The 18,773-nt window shown below is 43.8% G+C and overlaps 1 protein-coding gene across 12 annotated transcripts in view; it reads left to right on the top strand.

The window, feature by feature from the left end:
• LOC121486689 (transformation/transcription domain associated protein) overlaps window positions 1-18,773 on the top strand; it is a 117,268-nt gene that overhangs the window by 54,030 nt on the left and 44,465 nt on the right. For all 12 annotated transcript variants that reach the window (XM_041747817.1, XM_041747825.1, XM_041747820.1 and 9 more), the window contains 18 exons: window positions 880-999; window positions 1,230-1,349; window positions 1,743-1,907; window positions 2,002-2,183; window positions 2,394-2,592; window positions 3,003-3,131; window positions 4,943-5,209; window positions 6,670-6,876; window positions 7,895-8,053; window positions 8,140-8,274; window positions 9,154-9,264; window positions 10,278-10,424; window positions 12,075-12,288; window positions 12,851-12,976; window positions 15,828-15,974; window positions 16,704-16,903; window positions 17,598-17,719; window positions 18,037-18,250. In XM_041747817.1, coding sequence (XP_041603751.1) covers window positions 880-999; window positions 1,230-1,349; window positions 1,743-1,907; window positions 2,002-2,183; window positions 2,394-2,592; window positions 3,003-3,131; window positions 4,943-5,209; window positions 6,670-6,876; window positions 7,895-8,053; window positions 8,140-8,274; window positions 9,154-9,264; window positions 10,278-10,424; window positions 12,075-12,288; window positions 12,851-12,976; window positions 15,828-15,974; window positions 16,704-16,903; window positions 17,598-17,719; window positions 18,037-18,250 — 2,964 coding nt within the window. The remainder of the gene's footprint in view (window positions 1-879; window positions 1,000-1,229; window positions 1,350-1,742; window positions 1,908-2,001; window positions 2,184-2,393; window positions 2,593-3,002; window positions 3,132-4,942; window positions 5,210-6,669; window positions 6,877-7,894; window positions 8,054-8,139; window positions 8,275-9,153; window positions 9,265-10,277; window positions 10,425-12,074; window positions 12,289-12,850; window positions 12,977-15,827; window positions 15,975-16,703; window positions 16,904-17,597; window positions 17,720-18,036; window positions 18,251-18,773) is intronic.

Here is an 18,773-nt window from a genome sequence, read left to right as displayed (position 1 = left end):
TATGTTCAGGTGTTCCTAGGATGTGGTCCCTCGTGACGAGTGTTCATCATCCCCATTTTACTGTCATTAGTGTGATGGACATCCTGTTACACACAAGGCAGGGGAGTACATCAGGGAGTCTTCCCTTCCGTGGCCATGGCTCCGGCCATGTGGGATCTCTTTGAATGGCGGATACCACACAATGGGAACTGCCACTGAGAACAGAAAGTTGGAACAGGAGTGATTGACCACTGAGCTGTTAGCACCTTAAAAAGTGCAGAAATTTGGCACTTCACATTTTGGATATGATTCAGTAGAGCAATTTGTCAGCTTCATCTTTAGGCCTGGTTGACAAATACTTCGTACTGTGGTCAGTCATTTATTTACATTCATGTTTAATTTTTCAGGATAAATACTTAAGGATTTTTTGAAGACTTTCTTTGTGCTAAGTTTTGAAGGCAAAAGGAGTCTGTACCCTCAGAACTTAGTATGATGGGAAGACCCCATGATGTCACAACAAAGCGGGGGAACCGTAACACTCTGACAGCCACAGGCATGCTTGTTTCCTCCACTATAGGGGGCTAAGCGTAGGCAACCCAGCAGTTCACTTCCAACATTTGTCCCTATTCTCGAAAACGGACACAGCACAGTCACAGGTGTACACAGCTCCCTCTCCCCTCTGTTGTCAGATGAAATCTGAGTGCAGAGGGCAGTTAGTTTCCTTGGGCCACAGCAATTACCTGACATTGATAAATTGTGGCTTTTTACATGTTAATTCTTTGCTTCTGGTGGCTAGCCTTGTGAATGTAGCTAGACCATAGTAGGGTCTGTAGTAACATTGGTATCTCTAGCTGCTAAAATTAATTGGCCTATTTTGTAATTTCTGGTTTTCTTCATTAGGAGATGAAAATTTGTTCGGCTATTATAAACCTTTTTCATCTGATCCCAGCTGCACCTCAAACTCTGGTCAAGCCTTTGTTAGAGGTGGTGATGAAAACAGAACGGGCTATGTTGATTGAGGTAATGATCAAACTTGGGGTTAATTCTGATTTTTCCTCCATCTGTTGGCTTGTTATGTTTTAGGTGAATTAATTTAACAGCATGAAGCATGTTTGATTTTAGCATTTGCTTATAGCTGTAGCACACTCTACTTACAAGAGGGAGAGATGCCTTCTCCTGCCATGGTAGGTCAATAGGCCAATGTAGCCTCAAACCCCAAGAACATGCCATTTTCTCCATGTGTTTTCTAGGCCGGCAGTCCCTTCAGAGAGCCTCTGATCAAGTTCTTGACACGGCACCCCTCACAGACAGTCGAGCTGTTCATGATGGAAGCCACCCTGAATGATCCCCAGTGGAGCAGAATGTTTATGGTAGGCACACGAGCTGCAGTCAGGTGTGCCTGCAGATTTGTGTCAGCTGGAGTGCTCTGAAATCTGAAATTCATACGTCACTGTTCAGTTCCCCAGCTGTATTTTTCTGTAACATATCCGAGTGTTAGAAACATCATTGGTGTGTATGTGGAAAGTTTGAATGGAGGAATCCTCCTTTAGGATTTTGGTGGTGGTAACGAATGAGTTGCTGAGATAATGAAATCCGTAATCACAAAGTATTATTACTGCTAAGAAGCAGGGTTTTTTGTTTTTTTTTTAAAGGGCGCTTATAGCGACTTTTTGGCTTGCCTAGAAAGACTTAGAAAGAACCGTAGAATTTGGCTTTTGTGGGTTTTGACTAGCTTAAAATAGCTTGTTTTATTCTGTTTTCAGAGTTTTTTAAAACACAAGGATGCCAGACCTCTGCGAGATGTGCTGGCAGCTAACCCCAACAGGTTTATTACTCTGCTGCTGCCTGGTGGCACCCAGACTGCCGTGCGTCCTGGTTCGCCCAGCACCAGCACCATGCGCCTAGACCTTCAGTTTCAGGCCATCAAGGTAGCATCTCTTCTCTGAACACCTGAACTCTTCAGAGTTTAGGCAAGATGCATAGAGAACCCTGTCAGTTCCCTAACTCTCGCTTCTTTAACAGATCATAAGTATTATAGTTAAAAATGATGACTCCTGGCTGGCCAATCAACATTCTCTGGTGAGCCAGTTGAGACGCGTGTGGGTTAGTGAAACCTTTCAAGAAAGACACCGAAAGGAGAACATGGCAGCCACTAATTGGAAGGAACCCAAGCTGCTGGCCTACTGTCTGCTGAATTATTGCAAGTGGGTACCTCTGTTTGGCTTTACATTGAGTGACTTGTTCTATCCGGCAAGCTGAACTAGAGTCTCTATGGGAATTTGTGCTTAGCTGTGGTTCACTGGCCCCGTGCAGTTACACGTGTTAGAACCGATTGTGACTTTGAGCTGGTCAGAGCTCACATGTAGTTCTAAAGCTGGCCCCAACTTAATCTGTCTTCTTGTTTGACCTTGCAGAAGGAATTATGGAGACATAGAATTGCTGTTCCAGCTGCTCCGGGCTTTCACTGGTCGTTTCCTTTGCAACATGACATTCTTGAAAGAGTATATGGAGGAAGAGATCCCCAAAAATTATAGCATCGCTCAAAAACGTGCCCTGTTTTTTCGCTTTGTGGACTTCAATGACCCCAACTTTGGAGATGAGCTGAAAGCTAAAGTGAGTCCCACTGTTAGGCGGCAGGAGCCATGGGCATTGGAACCAATTTCCTAGAGAATTGAGGGGACTGTCTGTTATGCGGTGTCTCATGGATAGTTCCATAACGTGGACTGTTCGAAGCATACAGCAGATCTGGAGTGAACCAGTGTTGAACACTAGTCTATTAGTGTCCTTGTTTTTAGAAAATGACTAATCTGACATGAGAAGAGTAGACAGACTGACGTCACTTTTCCTCCTGTTTTCACCTACCTTTCCAGTTATCCACTTCAGTAAAAAGATGATTAGTCACACCCTTGACAAGATCTGGCATCACGGGTGCAACATGACCCACTGATGCTCCTGCCTGCCTTAGTAAAGAAACGAAGAGCATGGCTTTGCTTTTCTCCTTCATTTTAAAATTTTTTTTGTAGGTTTTGCAGCATATCTTGAATCCTGCTTTCTTATACAGCTTTGAGAAGGGTGAAGGAGAGCAGCTCTTAGGACCTCCCAATCCAGAAGGTGATAACCCGGAAAGCATCACCAGTGTGTTTATAACCAAGGTGACGTCACTAATACGTTGGCATGAAAAGTAACTTAGCAGATGAGTAACAGAATGCGTGCGAGCGTGTATGTGCGAGTGCATGTGTGTAATGGGTTCATTGAAATAAACCTGTTTCCCTAAGGCTCTTATTTCTCATGATTGCATTAATTTATAGCAGAGCATTATAATTCTTACTGGTGCATTTTTAAAGGTAGCTTTACTTTAGGATGGATTGACTTTCCACACTAACAGGTTTCAATGAGAAACCAAATGTATGCTTGAACTGAAGTAGATTCAAACTCATGTTATCAGAGTTACTTTGTGAAAACCCCTCTTGTTGGTCAAAGTTTCTGATGTACAGTTTCATCCTTAGCTTTGCAAAGGGACATATTACAAGTCAGTGAGAACATCAGATCGGATCTGGTTGTCACCGTGATCTGCCTTGATCTTTTGTTGTCAAGTTCACGAAACCGTTGTGGTAGCAGTAGTGTCTAGTTACCTTAGGTGTTACAGTCTCTGTATTTTTATAGTAGCATTTCCAGAAAGGTTTTACTGGGTTGTGTGTTTCTTTGAAAAGTGCCTGCCTGGTGTTCCACACAGGGTCTGTCCTCTCCCATGCAGGTCAGGCCTTCGAACCTTGTTGGCAGCCAGCTCTTTCACCTTCTGTTTTCATGCTGTGTTTGCCTTGAGGTTGGTTGAGTGTTCTGTGTACATGCTGTCTGCTGGGGTGCTGTGAGCCATGGGCATTCCTAAGGTGGTGTGCTGAGTGCCCATGAGCCCTTGGGAAGGACTCGATTCCTCACCACTTCTGTCACTGTTTCATCCTGGGGTCCAGAGGAAGGGGACTGTTGTTCTACTTGGCAGTTTATTGGTCCTAGCATAGTCTTTGTCCCTTAACACAGGCCTTCCTCCTATTGTTTTCACCCTACCTCTGCCCTCTCTGTGAATGTGAGCTGAGCCCAAGGGGTCTTTTTCAGTCCTCTTACTGATAACTTGCTGTATTCTGGGCAACTAGATGCAGAGATGGTCACCCAGATGTGGCCCCTTCCTTTGTGCTGCCTTCTCTAGACCGTATTTTGGGTCGGATGCTGCTGATGCGGCACAAGTAGGAGCTGGCATTTCAAGTGTTCGAGGAAGGACACCGGGCAGGTGGGGGCCCCACGGTGGGGCCATCGGGAAGAGAGGGGACTTGGGGGGGCTAGAGGGACCCTGATGGAAACACAGTTATGGGGAAGACTTTAGCCTTTCAGAACTTTGTGGTAGACGGAAGTTGGTCTGGATGTCCACTTGAGTGAGGCAGTTGGTGCACCTGATTGAGTAGAGATACATGGGGTGTTCCTTGGAGTGTGCATTTTTTCTTATGTTCATAAAACACGGAAATCTATCAGATAGCTGATTATGTAGAAAACCGTAGCAGTTTCTTGAGAGATTTGTTCCGAGGTAGCATTTTCTGATCCTAATGCTGAAAAATCAGGACTAGATAATTAATAGCTGACTAGGAAAAAAATCTCAACCTCTTGGAATTAAGAAACTCCATCCTGCAAACCACCTTGTATCAGAGGAGGCCCTCCTTGTCCCTCAAGTTCCTCTACTCCCTGCATTACGACTTCTAATTCTGCCCTTGGGCACTGAAATAAGTTCATTGAATTTCTAATCCTACATGTAAAAGGAAAATTGATATGGCATCATTGCTTCCCTTGTGAAACTTGATGTTATATATCGTGTGCGCACACGTGTGTGTGTTTTAAAAGTTTAAACTTGCATGATCCTTAGTAGGTAATGCAGTTCAGAACCAGAAGTGAGTTCCTTTTCTGCTTGTCTTTCCCACAGGTCCTGGACCCAGAGAAGCAGGCAGACATGCTGGACTCCCTGAGGATTTACCTCCTTCAGTACGCTACCCTGCTAGTGGAGCACGCCCCCCACCACATCCACGACAACAACAAGAATCGCAACAGCAAGCTGCGCCGCCTGATGACCTTTGCGTGGCCCTGCCTGCTCTCTAAGGCCTGTGTGGATCCGGCTTGCAAATACAGTGGGCACTTACTTCTGGCGCATATTATTGCCAAATTCGCCATACACAAGAAAATTGTTCTTCAGGTACCACAGAGCTCCCTCTACCCTCCTCATAGCCCCCAACACTCAGTGGTCTTGCACACATGTGCATGCTGCCCCCTCCTACAGTCGTGGCCTCCTTTCCTGTTGTCTTTCCCAGCACCATTAAAAATGCTTGTTTCTGACATCTTAAAAGCACTGTTGTGCTCACTTCAGCATATATACTTAAAAAAAAAAAAAAACAAAAAACACTGAACTCTCCTGTGACTCTGCATTCTCTCTTCCCTCCCCAATTGCCAGTCTGCTCTCCTGTTCCTCTGCAGCCTTGCTGTTGAAACAACAAAATTTCTCCTTTTTCCATCTCATGCTCCTCTACACATTGCATTCTGTCTTCTTTTATCCTGGTCCATTGAAACCATTCTGGAAGGGCCCAGCCCCCGTTTTAGCTAAAGACACTCAGCACTTTAGAACCTTCATCCTATTGACCCCCTGCCGACAAGGAACACATCTTCCCTGAGTCCCTCAGTGGTTTAGGCCTTGATGCCAGGCAGCCCTGGGTTTGAGTTTATTTTTTGCTGTCACAAGTTCTTGTGACCCTGAGTGAATAAATTATTTCTGTCTTTGTAAGAATTAAAGGTAATGATATAGTTCAGTGCTTAGCCGGTCTGTCCCATTAACATCATATACATGATTGCCCTTCTCCTCTGAGATCACATGATCTCCCCCAGGCATGTCTCTTCTCCCAGCCAGAGACCCAGAGGCTATCACTGACACCAGTTCCCCCCCAGTGTCCAGGCGTGAGTGAGTCTTGGTGATTCCCCTCCACCCTCAACACCTGTCAGGTGGTCTTTGTGTCCTGTGACCTTACATCAGAATGTCACCTCTCACTTGCACTGTCCCAAGGGTGCCTCTGATGGCAGCCTCTTTTTCTCCATTTACCACACTGTATCCAGAAAGAAATGATCTCTGTGCTTCAACTGACTTCCCATGAGTCACACTAGCCTAAGTCCCTGTAGGGAGCTAGGTCTTACTTCTCTTTGTCTATTGTACCCTCGCCCAGCATGGGCACAGTGTGGGTGCTCAGTAGGAAGAGAATGTGAATGAGTTCATCACCCAAAACTTAACAAAGGAGAAAGCAACTATGTTCTTTCCTAATAAGACAGCCCTAAGGAATTTTGTAAAAATCATATTGCAGAAGTGTCCTGCCTTGGTTCAGAGTGATTGGGTTCTTTGTTTCTCTGAGCCTTCATTTTCCTATATAAAACTGTCTTCCCTGGGATCCCTGGGTGGCGCAGTGGTTTAGCGCCTGCCTTTGGCCCAGGGAGCGATCCTGGAGACCTGGGATCGAATCCCACATCGGGCTCCCAGTGCATGGAGCCTGCTTCTCCCTCTGCCTGTGTCTCCGCCTCTCTCTCTCACTGTGTGCCTATCATAAGTAAATAAAAATTAAAAAAATAAAAATAAAAATAAAAAATAAAAAAATAAAACTGTCTTCCCGGTGTTAGGTTTTTCACAGTCTGCTCAAGGCCCATGCGATGGAAGCTCGAGCAATTGTCAGACAAGCGATGGCCATATTGACTCCAGCAGTGCCTGCCAGGATGGAGGATGGGCACCAGATGCTGACACACTGGACGAGGAAGATCATTGTGGAGGAGGGCCACACAGTCCCTCAGCTGGTTCATATCCTGCATCTGATCGTGCAGCATTTTAAGGTGTGTAGGAAGTACTGTAGATGGGGCTGGCTGCATGTTCAGGCATTTGCTTTGACTTTTCACTTCTCTCTAACGTTCTGCAATAATAAGGTGGCTATTTGCCTTTTAGTAAAGGTATTTCTGGTCCGTTGATGAGCGTGTGTGTGTGTGTGACTTTGTCAGTGTGGAAATGGCTCTGGTTTAGAGTAGTGTCCCAGGTTTCTGCTTTTGTCTAGGACTGTATGTTTCACGTAAGTACTCAGGTAACAGTGAGTACTATTGATTTAATACTTTGGGAGGTAGTCACCATTAACTCTAGGTCTTGGTAACATGGCTTGAAGAGTTGTGTCACCAGCACCTCCTTCTTTATAGCCAAATTCCCCACTTTGTTGGATTGATTCAAGTGTATTTCTTATAGATTTTATGTAGAGGAGAAAATTCTTTATAGCCAGCTCTTTTAGAATCGGAAGTTTGCCTCTTGGTGTTGGCTGAATATCTGCAACATCAAGCCTGAAGTTTGGTACATGTTACTAGCTAGCCTCACCTACCTAAAGAGAATTCAGTATTGTAACTTTTTTTTTTTTTTTTAAGATTTTTTAATTTATTCATTTGAGAGAGAGAATGTACAAGCAGGGGCCTCAGAGGGAGAGGGAGAGGCTGACTCCCTTCTGAGCAGGGAGCCCAATGTGGGGTCGATCCCAGGACCCTGATACCATGATCTTCGCTGAAGACACTTAACAACTGGGCCACCCAGGCACCCCAACATTTCCCCAGTCTGTTCAGATGGTGCTAAAGGGCTGAAATCCAGTGTTCTGTTGAGATTCAGCGGGAGGCTGGGGGAGAGGGGTGATAAATACCCACACACATACAGAAAGTAACGAGAAATTTCCTAAGTCATGAGTCAGAATTTTTAAGCAGGAGTTTGGGTTGTGTGCATGTATATGCATGTGCACATGTGCACGTGCGTGTGTGTGTGTGTGTGTGTGTGTTGGGGTCATGGTGCAGCAGCACTGGTGTGATGCAGACCCCGTACCTGCAGGTGTACTACCCGGTGCGGCACCACTTGGTGCAGCACATGGTCAGCGCCATGCAGAGGCTAGGCTTCACACCCAGCGTCACCATTGAGCAGAGAAGGCTGGCTGTGGACCTGTCTGAAGTCGTCATCAAGTGGGAGTTGCAGAGGATCAAGGACCAGCAGGTAGGTCTGTCAGATTTCTTCCAGACTCATTCTTTCTGTTATTCCCTAGAAATCAGTTTGTAACATCATATTATGTGTCTTTTAAGCCGGATTCAGACATGGACCCAAATTCAAGTGGAGAAGGAGTCAACTCTGTTTCATCTTCCATTAAGAGAGGCCTGTCGGTGGATTCTGCCCAGGAGGTGAAACGCTTTAGGACAGCCACAGGAGCCATCAGCGCAGTAAGAGCATGTGCTTGCTTTTATGGGTTCTGTGCTTCCTTGGGGGATTTTGTTCATTTATTCTACAAATTCTGAGTGTGTGCTAAGTGCCCAGCACTGTCCCTGGACGTACCTGGGAAAGGCTGCACTCAACAAGTAGAAACCGAATGACGGCAATCAGAAACCCATTGACACCCAGGGGACTTACTCATGGTGTTATCCAAGTCCCCAGACAGGGTTTTCTTTACGCACGTGTAATGCCGTTAGAATCTTGACGAGAATGGTTAATTACTTGCAGTAAGCCATTGAGAGAAACACTTTAGGGTAAGAAAACTGATCAAGAATGTGCAGTCATGTCAAGTTCAGTTTTTTAAAAGACTGTCTTATTTTGTTTAGAGGGCAGCCGCCAAGAGAGTCCTGGGGATGCTCGCTCTCCTCACCGCTTGTTGAGGTGTTGGCTCTGTCACTGTGTGCCTGAGGTTGAACTGTCCCCCTGCTACCACCACCACCACTGCTACTGTTCATTCCTCCAGAGGATGTGATCACTGCATCCACCTGTGCTCAGCTTGGACTCCCAGAGCCATGGGAGGTTTTGTCCATTTATGTGTCTGCACATATTGGTGGCAAGCAGGTCCTGCCAGCCCAGCCCAAACACCTTCATGGAGGGCACGATGCTGCCTCCCCTGCTCCCTGCGGAGCCTCGCAGCTCTTCTCCTTCCTCTTAAGCTTCTCTCTTCCACACGCTTTCTATAAAGCAGAGTACCAATGGCTGTCTTATCAAAAACTAAGGGAAGCACCCAGAACAGTATCTGCCCCCAGAAGGACTGTGAGCTGGCTGCGTAAGTCAGCACCTTCCTTTGGGGAATGTATTGTTGAGAATGCGCTTTCTGCCTTTTCTAGGTGTTTGGGAGGAGCCAGTCACTGCCTGGAGCAGACTCCCTTCTTGCCAAGCCTATTGATAAGCAACACACAGACACTGTGGTGAACTTCCTCATCCGAGTGGCTTGTCAGGTGCGGCTTTCTGGATGTCCTATGTTGGGGCTTCTTCAGAACAGGCTTCTTAGTAGATTCCAGAATATTATCTCTGATAGAAAATGGATAAACCAAAGTCAGGCTAGCTCTGTCATTTTCATACCAAATTCCATTGATTTTGTGACATACTAGTATTTCTGAAACCTACATATGTTTTATGAGTGACAGGATTTTTTTTTTTATTTTTTTAGGATTTTTTTTTTTAAACATGTTTTTGTTTCAGCAGTGATAAAATAATGGTGTATCTTGTAATTAAGGGCATCTTGGTGTTGGCAAAACGTGGCAGTAGATCAGTGATCTTGGGCAAGTTACTTATCTTCTGAGCTACCTGTCTCATAAAGGTGCTGCTGGGATGATTCAACCTACATAAATTATATATAACATTCAGTAATCTAAAGTGCCTTTAAGCCTGTATTTATTTGTTATTCATGTCAACATATTTTTTCATGATTTATCAGGAATCTATTTCTGAAACTTCAGTTTTCCTTTTCAAAAAAGAAAAAACATTGTAAATGAAATTTTCCTAAGTAGTTGGGTTTTTTGTTTGTATTGTTTTTTAGAATTTGGGAATCTTAAGTTTATGTAGTTATTAAAGAGAATAGCAGGTGTTGGAGTACTGGTGAGGACTTCAAAGTACTGAAAAGAATCTGCTAAATTAGCCAGTATCTTCTTGGTGCTTAAGTATGCTAGGCACAGCCCAGGAGGTCCATGGGGAGGACCCAGTACTTGGACCCCACCCCAATAGGCTTGGGGAGCTGCCCAACACTAATCCATCAATCACACAAATGAGTGCAAATCCCCACTGACTCCATAGCAAGGAGCAGGAGGATATCCCATCAGGGAGTATCTCCGAAGCAGAGAAGGCTCAGTGGAGTCTGATGGAAGAGGAGATGGCAGGGTGGGAGGGGGCTAGGATGCATGGGCAAGAGGCAGCGTCAGGAGCCTGCAGTTGTGCCGGTGAGACGGGGCCTTGAATTTGAGTGCATTTCCAGGTTAACGACAACACCAACACTGCGGGGTCTCCTGGGGAGGTGCTGTCCCGCCGGTGTGTGACTCTTCTGAAGACTGCCTTGCGACCGGACATGTGGTCCAAGTCTGAGCTCAAATTGCAGTGGTTTGACAAACTGCTGATGAGTGTGGTAGGTGCATGTGTCTATCGCTACCACCTGGGCTGGGGCTGGGGCTGGACTACCAAATGCTGAACCCTCTGTTACCTCAGCCAGTTTTGGCAGCTAAGGAGAAGGGAGGGAGTTTTGCTTCCTGAAACACGTTTTAAAATTTCAGCTCCTGCCCCCAGTAGTTAGGAGCTTTGGAAGCATAGCAGTTCTTTTGCCCGTTGAAGTCTCATTTCTTAAACTGACTTCCCAGCTGGCTTGGGGTAAACAGTTTTAGTTTATTTATGCAACAACCTCTAAAGTAAACTTGAATTTTTAAAGTGGACATAAAATTTGTTATTGAGAACTGTAAATTCAAATAGTAAAGAAGTTAGTCCCCAAAGCTGATTATCTGGTAGGTTTTTTGTTGTTTGTTTCTATAAAAACCATGGTCCTGTCATTTCTGGCAGCTACAAGCCTGTTTTAAACATTTGTTATTTTGCCTTACAAAGACTAACATAGTTGCCTCCATTTTTTGAAAGGTTACAAAGATTCCCTATGCTATGAAAACAGCTGGATCATAGGTTGCCTGTCTGCAGTACTTGTTTTGATTCTAGCTTGACATAGAACTTTCAGGTTTCCTGCAGATTTCTTTCCTCTTTTTCAAATGTCAAATTGCTTTCCTGCTACACACAGTCACAGTTGAGTCAAGCTCAGCCATGAGTGGACAGCCTCTGCCATGAAATAGGCTAATGTTTTCATGATGCCATGTGCCATGCCCCCAGTGACTTTCTACTTTGTTCGGTAGCAAGAAGATTTTATCTCAGCCCAGTGCACACATATATGCATGTGTATATATATGTATGCATGGTATGTGTGTGTGTAAACCGCAGAAACTTTTTAAGAAGCAGTACTGTACTATAAACCATGCACTCTATTTCTTATTATTATTAATGCTGGCATCATCTGTTAGATTGATTTCATGATCCACAATCTCAAAGTTACTTCCTTTTGGAAGGATATATGTATTTTAAGTGAAAAAGAGGAGAGGAGAAAAGGAAAAGTCAGTGCAATGATTGCATTTTTATTTTTTTAAGATTTTATTTATTTATTCATGATAGACACAGAGGCAGAGACCTAGGCAGATGGAGAAGCAGGCTTCCTATGGGGATCCTGATGTGGGACTTGATCCCAGGACCCTGGGGTCACAACCTGAGCCGAAGGCAGATGCTCAACCACTGAGCCACCCCAGTGCCCTGCAATTGCATTTTTAGACCAGGTTTTGTTGATTTTCAATTTTTTAAAAAAGATGCCATTTTAAAATAATCCCTAACCCAACATGGGACTCAAACTCACAACCCTGAGATCGAGAGTCACATGCTGTATGGACTGAGCCAGCCAGACGACCCTGATTTTCACATTTTTAATATTGGATATTAGTATCTTTCATGAGCTTTTTTAAAAAGGAGGTTTGACTAAATATTTAAAGAAATTTATTAAAAGAATTTTGAAATTCTGCTGTATTCGTAAGGTATGGTTGTCATGGGTTTTTATGTGTATAGTATGTTTATTTTTTGGTGGTTTTTTATTTCATTAATGGCATGCAGTTTTAGGTTTTGCTTGGTTTGTGTTTCTGTAATGGACTGTACCAGAGGATTGATATTGTCTCTGTGTGACCTGTGTTCTCCATTCCAGGAGCAACCTAATCAAGTCAACTATGGAAATATTTGCACAGGACTGGAAGTGCTAAGTTTCCTACTCACTGTCCTCCAGTCTCCAGCCATCCTCAGTAGCTTCAAACCCCTGCAGCGTGGCATCGCTGCGTGCATGACGTGTGCAAACACCAAGGTTCTCCGAGCAGTCCATAGCCTCCTCTCCCGTCTTATGAGCATTTTCCCAACAGAGCCAAGTAGGTGACCTTTTCCCTGGTGTCTGAGTGGATGGGAGGGCACGGAGCTTGTCACTTGAGAGTGCTCATCCTCTGGTTACTATAGTGAGCATTTTATTATCTTGCTTTTTTGTGTGCTTTCACCTTTTCTTTTAAAAAAAACGGACATAGAACTTAATGGTAGCAGTCATTGCATCGTGTTTTCTGGTTTGCTTTAGAAATGCTGTTATTTGTCAGCTGAATGTGACTGTTTCCTTATGGCAATAAGGGGGAGTTGGGTTATAGTGTTTTGTCAGATGTTGAGCAGCTGCCAAGATCAGATTTTGGAGTATCATAAGTAAGTGCATCTCGAGTGTGTTAATGGTAGAGCTTGGTGAACTAAAATGTCACTTAGCTTGGTAAAGTCGCTTCAGCCCAGAGAGGAGCGCCACACATCCTGCAGTGGGAGAGGAGCACCCCTGCCAGTTGCCACAAATCCCAAGATAACAAGCTCAGTGCCTAGCATTAGGAAAGTTGACCTCCTAGTGCCCGGACAGGCCTGAGGACCCAAACCACAGGGCCCACATTCTCACTTTTGTTTCAGGCACTTCCAGTGTGGCCTCCAAGTATGAAGAGCTGGAGTGCCTTTATGCAGCCGTTGGGAAGGTCATCTATGAAGGACTCACCAACTATGAGAAGGCCACCAACGCAAATCCCTCCCAGCTCTTTGGTGAGTGTGTGTCTGCCTTGGTGCTTCTAGTAGTGGTTCCATTTGGCATTGATCCCTGTGTTCTGTGGACCAGCTTTCCTTCAGGGAAAGGCTCGGAATGTCAGGAGGAGCTTTGAGCTGATGTGTGCTGCAGGCATCTGTGTGTGGCCTGCTACATACACCATAGGCCACCATCCCCTGTGGTATTTGAGGATAACACCCTCCACCTGACCAATATCTGGGCTTCCTCACTTCTTCCTGCCTCAGATGCAGGATGGGGTTGCTGGGGAATAGTCCCATGTTGCGTGGATACTGCTGACCCAGTATCACGTCAATCACGAAGATGCTGCCAAAGCAGTGTACAAGTATGTATAACCACTGCCTTTTATACTATGCTCACCTGTTAGTAAGCCGCTCACCTATTACTAAGCCACTCACAAGACAAGAACTGGTCCCTGTCTGCTTGATGAGGCTCTGGCTGCCCCAGGTGAAATGAAAGTTGGTTTCTCAGGTAATCAGGCCAGCTAATTCACTTTGACCTCCAGAGATCCCTAGAAGTCTAATGTGTAGATACTTTGCTTTTCCTGAAACACATCTGAGGAGGATTAGACTTTGGGTTAGCAATTTAAAATTTTTTAAAAACTCATTTATTGTATAAAATTTTGAAAGTACAAAGGAAGGACAACTAAAAGTTGCCTCTCTACTTATTAACATTCACCCTTAACATCTTGACACATGTGTCTTTTTTCTGTATATACATGTATAAATGCATATACAGGAAGCCCTTATTACTGCAAACATTTCTATCTGAATTTGCAAACTGAATACATTATTTCTTCTGAGTTTCTTGCTCTCCAAACTCTTGCTACTTGCTATCTGAAATTCAGGAGCCAGATAAATTTAGTTAAAATTGTATCCGTAATTGTTGAAGCTTGCCATCCCTATTCTGGAACCAGATCGATTAGATAGTTGAGGAATGCTTTTGTGACTTTTTTTGAAGTTGGATCATACAGTAGATTCTGCTTTATAACCTGGCTTCCAGAGCATGAATATTTTGTTAATTCTCTAGAGGACTCTTTTAGAAGAGCTGATGACCAGTGGCCTTGCCTCCCTCCTGTGGGAGTGACAGCAGGCTGAGGGCAACACTGGGGCTGGTGCCTGGAGAACTGGTCACATCACTCCCCTCCCTGTTCTAGAGTCAGTTACTGACCCATCATCACCAAGTGTTACAGGTTCCCTCTTATGGAATCAGATTGATCATGCATTCACCCTCTACTGAGAAATGGTACAAATCTGTGAGTATTGCACCTATAAACGGCAGATAAATACTCTTTCATTGGTCTGTAGTGGGAGCCATGAATATAAATTTAAAATTTAATGCGTAGGTCAGGTTCATTAATAAACTGTCAGAAAAGGTAACATTTTTTTTTCATGTATTCCATGTTTAAGCTCTGACGTTTTGCTGATTTTTATTGAGCTTTGGCAGTTTTACAGAATGAGTACAAGCTGAATTCTAAAATACTCATCATGTCCAGATAGTCTAGATTTTTTTTTTTTTTTAAGGACTGTCTTTCTTTCTTCCCTTTTTTTTTTCCCCTTGCCCAAGCATATTATGGGACAAAAAACTTCACTTAGGATGGTTTGCTATAACCTAAAGATAAAATCCACACACAACCAAAGGTATGAACACTGTTTACCAAAGCATAAAAATTGGCTCTTGTGCTTGGTGTTGACCGTGCATTAAGAATTAATTCTTTGGGGATCCCTGGGTGGCGCAGCGGTTTAGCGCCTGCCTTTGGCCCAGGGCGCGATCCTGGAGACCCGGGATCGAATCCCACATCGGGCTCCCGGTGCATGGAGCCTGCTTCTCCCTCTGCCTGTGTCTCTGCCTCTCTCTCTCTCTGTGTTTCTATCATGAATGAATAAATAAAATCTTTAAAAAAAAAAAAAAAAGAATTAGGAGTGAAAACACAGTGCTCTAAAGTGTAGCATATGCCATTCAAAAGCTTGGAATGTTGACATTTGGGGTTCATCTATACTTTTATCAGAAAGGAGCACATTTTTTTGTTCAGCACATTTCAAAATGTTTTAAATATTCCATAAACATGGAATATGTGAAAAAAAATGTTACCTTTCCTGACATTGTTTAACAAAAACAATTGTTAAAAAAACGTTGTTGTTGTTTACGTTATAAAATGTTTTATTAACAAAAACACAAACTTCGAGGAACATGGTGCGTTTTAAAAGCTAAGAAACTCATTCGTGAAGCACTGCTTGTGTGCACCACATATTCCAGACTTTTTCCAAATAACATTCTATGTTATCAGTTTAGAAACAAAGCACTAATAAGTTCAGAGGGGTCTTATTTCTCACTGCTTGAAGTTTTAAGAAATATGCACTAAAGCATATTGTAAACCAGTAATATTTACAACAGCAGAAATGATAATTGTAATAAGTTGCATTTTGGCTATGTTTCAAAATACTTAACAGGTCAACATCATTCTGTTCTTATTGGTCTTGTGTCTTGCACACAGTAGAAGCCCAACAATCTAGTGATCAAGAACTTCAAATGAATAATGTAACCACTTCTTTCAGTTCTAACACGTGCCAATTTCAGGCAGAAACCTTGGGTGTTGATACAGAAGCCAGTCTGGTATGACTGATGGCATGCTAACCCTTCAAACAAAACATCCCCAAGACAAAGTATTTGCTTTCCAGGTATAAACCATAAAAAAACAAAACAAAACAAAAACCACCAAAAAAGAAAAAAGAAAGAAAAAGGATCACAACAAGTGATCCATTTTTTTTTAACTTTTCTTAAAAAAAAAAACAAAAAAAACCAACAACCAACCAGCAAATTTCTGCCTTTTAGGGACCCTTATGATTCTCAAGTCAGCCTGCAGCAACAACCCAAGCTACATAGACAGGCTCATCTCGGTGTTCATGCGCTCCCTGCAAAAGATGGTCCGAGAGCACCTAAACCCACAGGCAGCATCGGGCAGCACAGAAGCCACCTCAGGTGATGGTTGTGGTCCCTGTGGGTTTTCGCAGGCTTTGTGTCAAACCTCAGGGGTGCTGCTGTGTGATTGAATGCTGAACCGAATGTGAAGTCCTCTTGTGTTTATGCAGTGCCTTGTCCATTTGCTCTCAACAGAGAGGTTTTGAGCATCTTATTTAAAACCAAAGCAAGACTCGTTTTTAAAATGAATTAACTCCCAAATTTGTGAATGTAAGGATGAAGGAATTTTTAGGTGGCTACACATTTATGTGGAACATTCACCATTACACAAGGGCAGTCTGCTGGTTTTGCTGTAAAACAGATTGCATCACTCGAGCTGTTAGGCCTGACGATGACTTAAATTGTAGGTTCCAGGCCTGAGCTGTGGGCCCCAGGAACCTGCGTGATACATGGGTGTGGGTGGGAGCTGTGATTGGCACCGCCATTAGAGGCAACTCGATACAGAAGTGCCATGAATGTAGTTTCAGGGCTGGCTGAGTATGGGTCATCTGCCCTGGTCTATCCGCTCCACTGTCCCATCACCTGTGTGGAAGCTCTTAGAAGGCCACCCTCCCAGGCAGAGTAGCAGGGGAGTGGTGAGGTACCTCAGATCCCAGAGTTCTCACTGGAGAAAATACTGGGGAGGGGGAGTGATGGGCAGATTCCGACACTCCACGTCACACACAGTGGTTGCCTATGGAAACACTGAGTGTGGATTGTGGGGTGTGTTCTTTTTCTCTGCATGAGCAGGAACGGGTGAACTAGTGATGTTGAGTCTGGAGCTGGTGAAAACACGCCTGGCCGTCATGAGCATGGAGATGAGGAAGAACTTCATTCAGGCCATCCTGACCTCCCTCATTGAAAAATCTCCTGATGCCAAGATCCTACGGGCTGTGGTGAAAATTGTGGAAGAGTGGGTTAAAAACAACTCCCCGATGGCAGCCAATCAGGTGAGCAGCCAGAGGGCTGTGCCCTGGCCAGGCAGCCACCTCCGTGTGTGTGTGTGTGTGTGTGTGTGTGTGTGTGTGTGTGTGTGTGTGTGTTTGAGCACAGCTTTCTCAGCTCTTCTCCTGAAAGTTCTCCAGCAAAACATTTTCTCCCCTCTGTGGCATTAACAGTATTCTTTCTTAAGATGAATTTTTCTCACTATGCTTAGCAGATTTTGACTGGAAGCTTGAAATAAGAGGTCAGTCCTCTTAATGTGGTTTTTTACTTGTATTAAAATGTTAAATGAACCTTACTTACGTCTTTGTAGCGGTGTAAAGGTAAGACCCAAAAAATTAATAACAAGGGACTATTATTGAATTTAGTAAGATGCTTGCAAACTTATAATTTCTTCTATAATTTAGTTGCTTTCTCTTTCTAGTGAGTTGCAGCCCCAAGGAAAATTAGATGGGTGGCTATCTTGATTTTAGACAATTTGCAGATACAGTGAGGATCTTTCTGTTCATAAATGACCTTGTCTTATTTTACTTGAAAAAATTACAGGAGGTTAAAAAAAGAGAGAGCAGATGGCTAGAATACTTTTGAATATGTCTTTTCTCGAATAGAAATAATTGACCTTTTCTCAAAAAAAAAAAAACATATATATATATATATATATATATATATATATGTATGTATGTATACACCCAATTCATATAGACGCCTACACTCCGGGAGAAGTCCATTTTGCTTGTGAAAATGATGGCCTACATAGAGAAGCGCTTTCCGGAGGACCTCGAATTAAATGCCCAATTTTTAGACCTCGTGAACTATGTCTACAGGTAATAACTGCGGTTAACCAATTATTGCATGTGTGTGTCCACATTGTGTCCTTTGACAAACTGATGTAACAATCTTTTCATGATTGTTAAATTTCAAATATCCATGTAAATACTAAATCTTGTAACATACTTTGGCATGATTAATGCACCTTTTGCTTGAATGCTACATCAGCTCAGGTTGATTTGTGATACACCCTTGGCTTTCATATTGGTGTTTTGGAATGTTGGTGCCCGCTTGTCTTCAGCTCACTGGCTTAAGGCCTACAGAGGCCCCCGCTTGTGTGGCTCTTCACCCAGTGTTACTCCTTCCATTTCAGGGACGAGACCCTGTCTGGCAGTGAACTGACTGCAAAACTCGAGCCGGCCTTCCTCTCTGGGCTGCGTTGTGCCCAGCCTCTCATCAGGGCAAAGTTTTTCGAGGTTTTTGACAACTCAATGAAACGTCGGGTCTACGAGCGCCTGCTTTATGTGACCTGTTCCCAGAATTGGGAAGCCATGGGAAACCACTTCTGGATTAAGCAGTGCATTGAGGTAGGATGGGCTCAGCTCACCATCAGTGGCCAGGGCATTGAAACTAGGAGGTGTTAACATCGTCTAAGATGAATTGGAAACCTCCACTGTACTGAATTGGAAACCTCTTCTAGGAAGAGACAAACACTTTTAAAGTTGTGCTTAAGTTGAAAGGTTGTTTTAAGTTGAAGGGTTGTTTTGTTTTGTTTTTTTTAAGGGTGATTTTAAGCTCTTAGAAAATGGAATGGTTTTCCTTAGTTTATAGCTAAAGGGTTCATTTTCTTCAGATAGGAAAATTGTAAATTCTGTCTACATGCCCTTAAAGACACCATGAACTGGGATTGTCAGGTTCCGTCATTCTTAGAGCAGGAAGGTAGAGCAGCCAGGCCAGACCAGCCCAACAAAGCCATGGACTTTGATCCCTCAGTGTGAGGAGTCAGGGTGCCAGTAACAGGGGCCTGGGTAGGCCAGTCAGACCGTTCTAGTGGGTGGTCAGATATTCATGACATTTCTGATAGGATTGTAGTGAGACTTCCGATTTCTT

The sequence above is a fragment of the Vulpes lagopus genome, chromosome 3 (assembly GCF_018345385.1).
Source record: "Vulpes lagopus strain Blue_001 chromosome 3, ASM1834538v1, whole genome shotgun sequence".
Lineage (NCBI taxonomy): Eukaryota > Metazoa > Chordata > Mammalia > Carnivora > Canidae > Vulpes > Vulpes lagopus.
The sequence above is the reverse complement of the archived record's forward strand: the minus strand, read 5'-3'. Positions and strand labels throughout refer to the sequence as shown.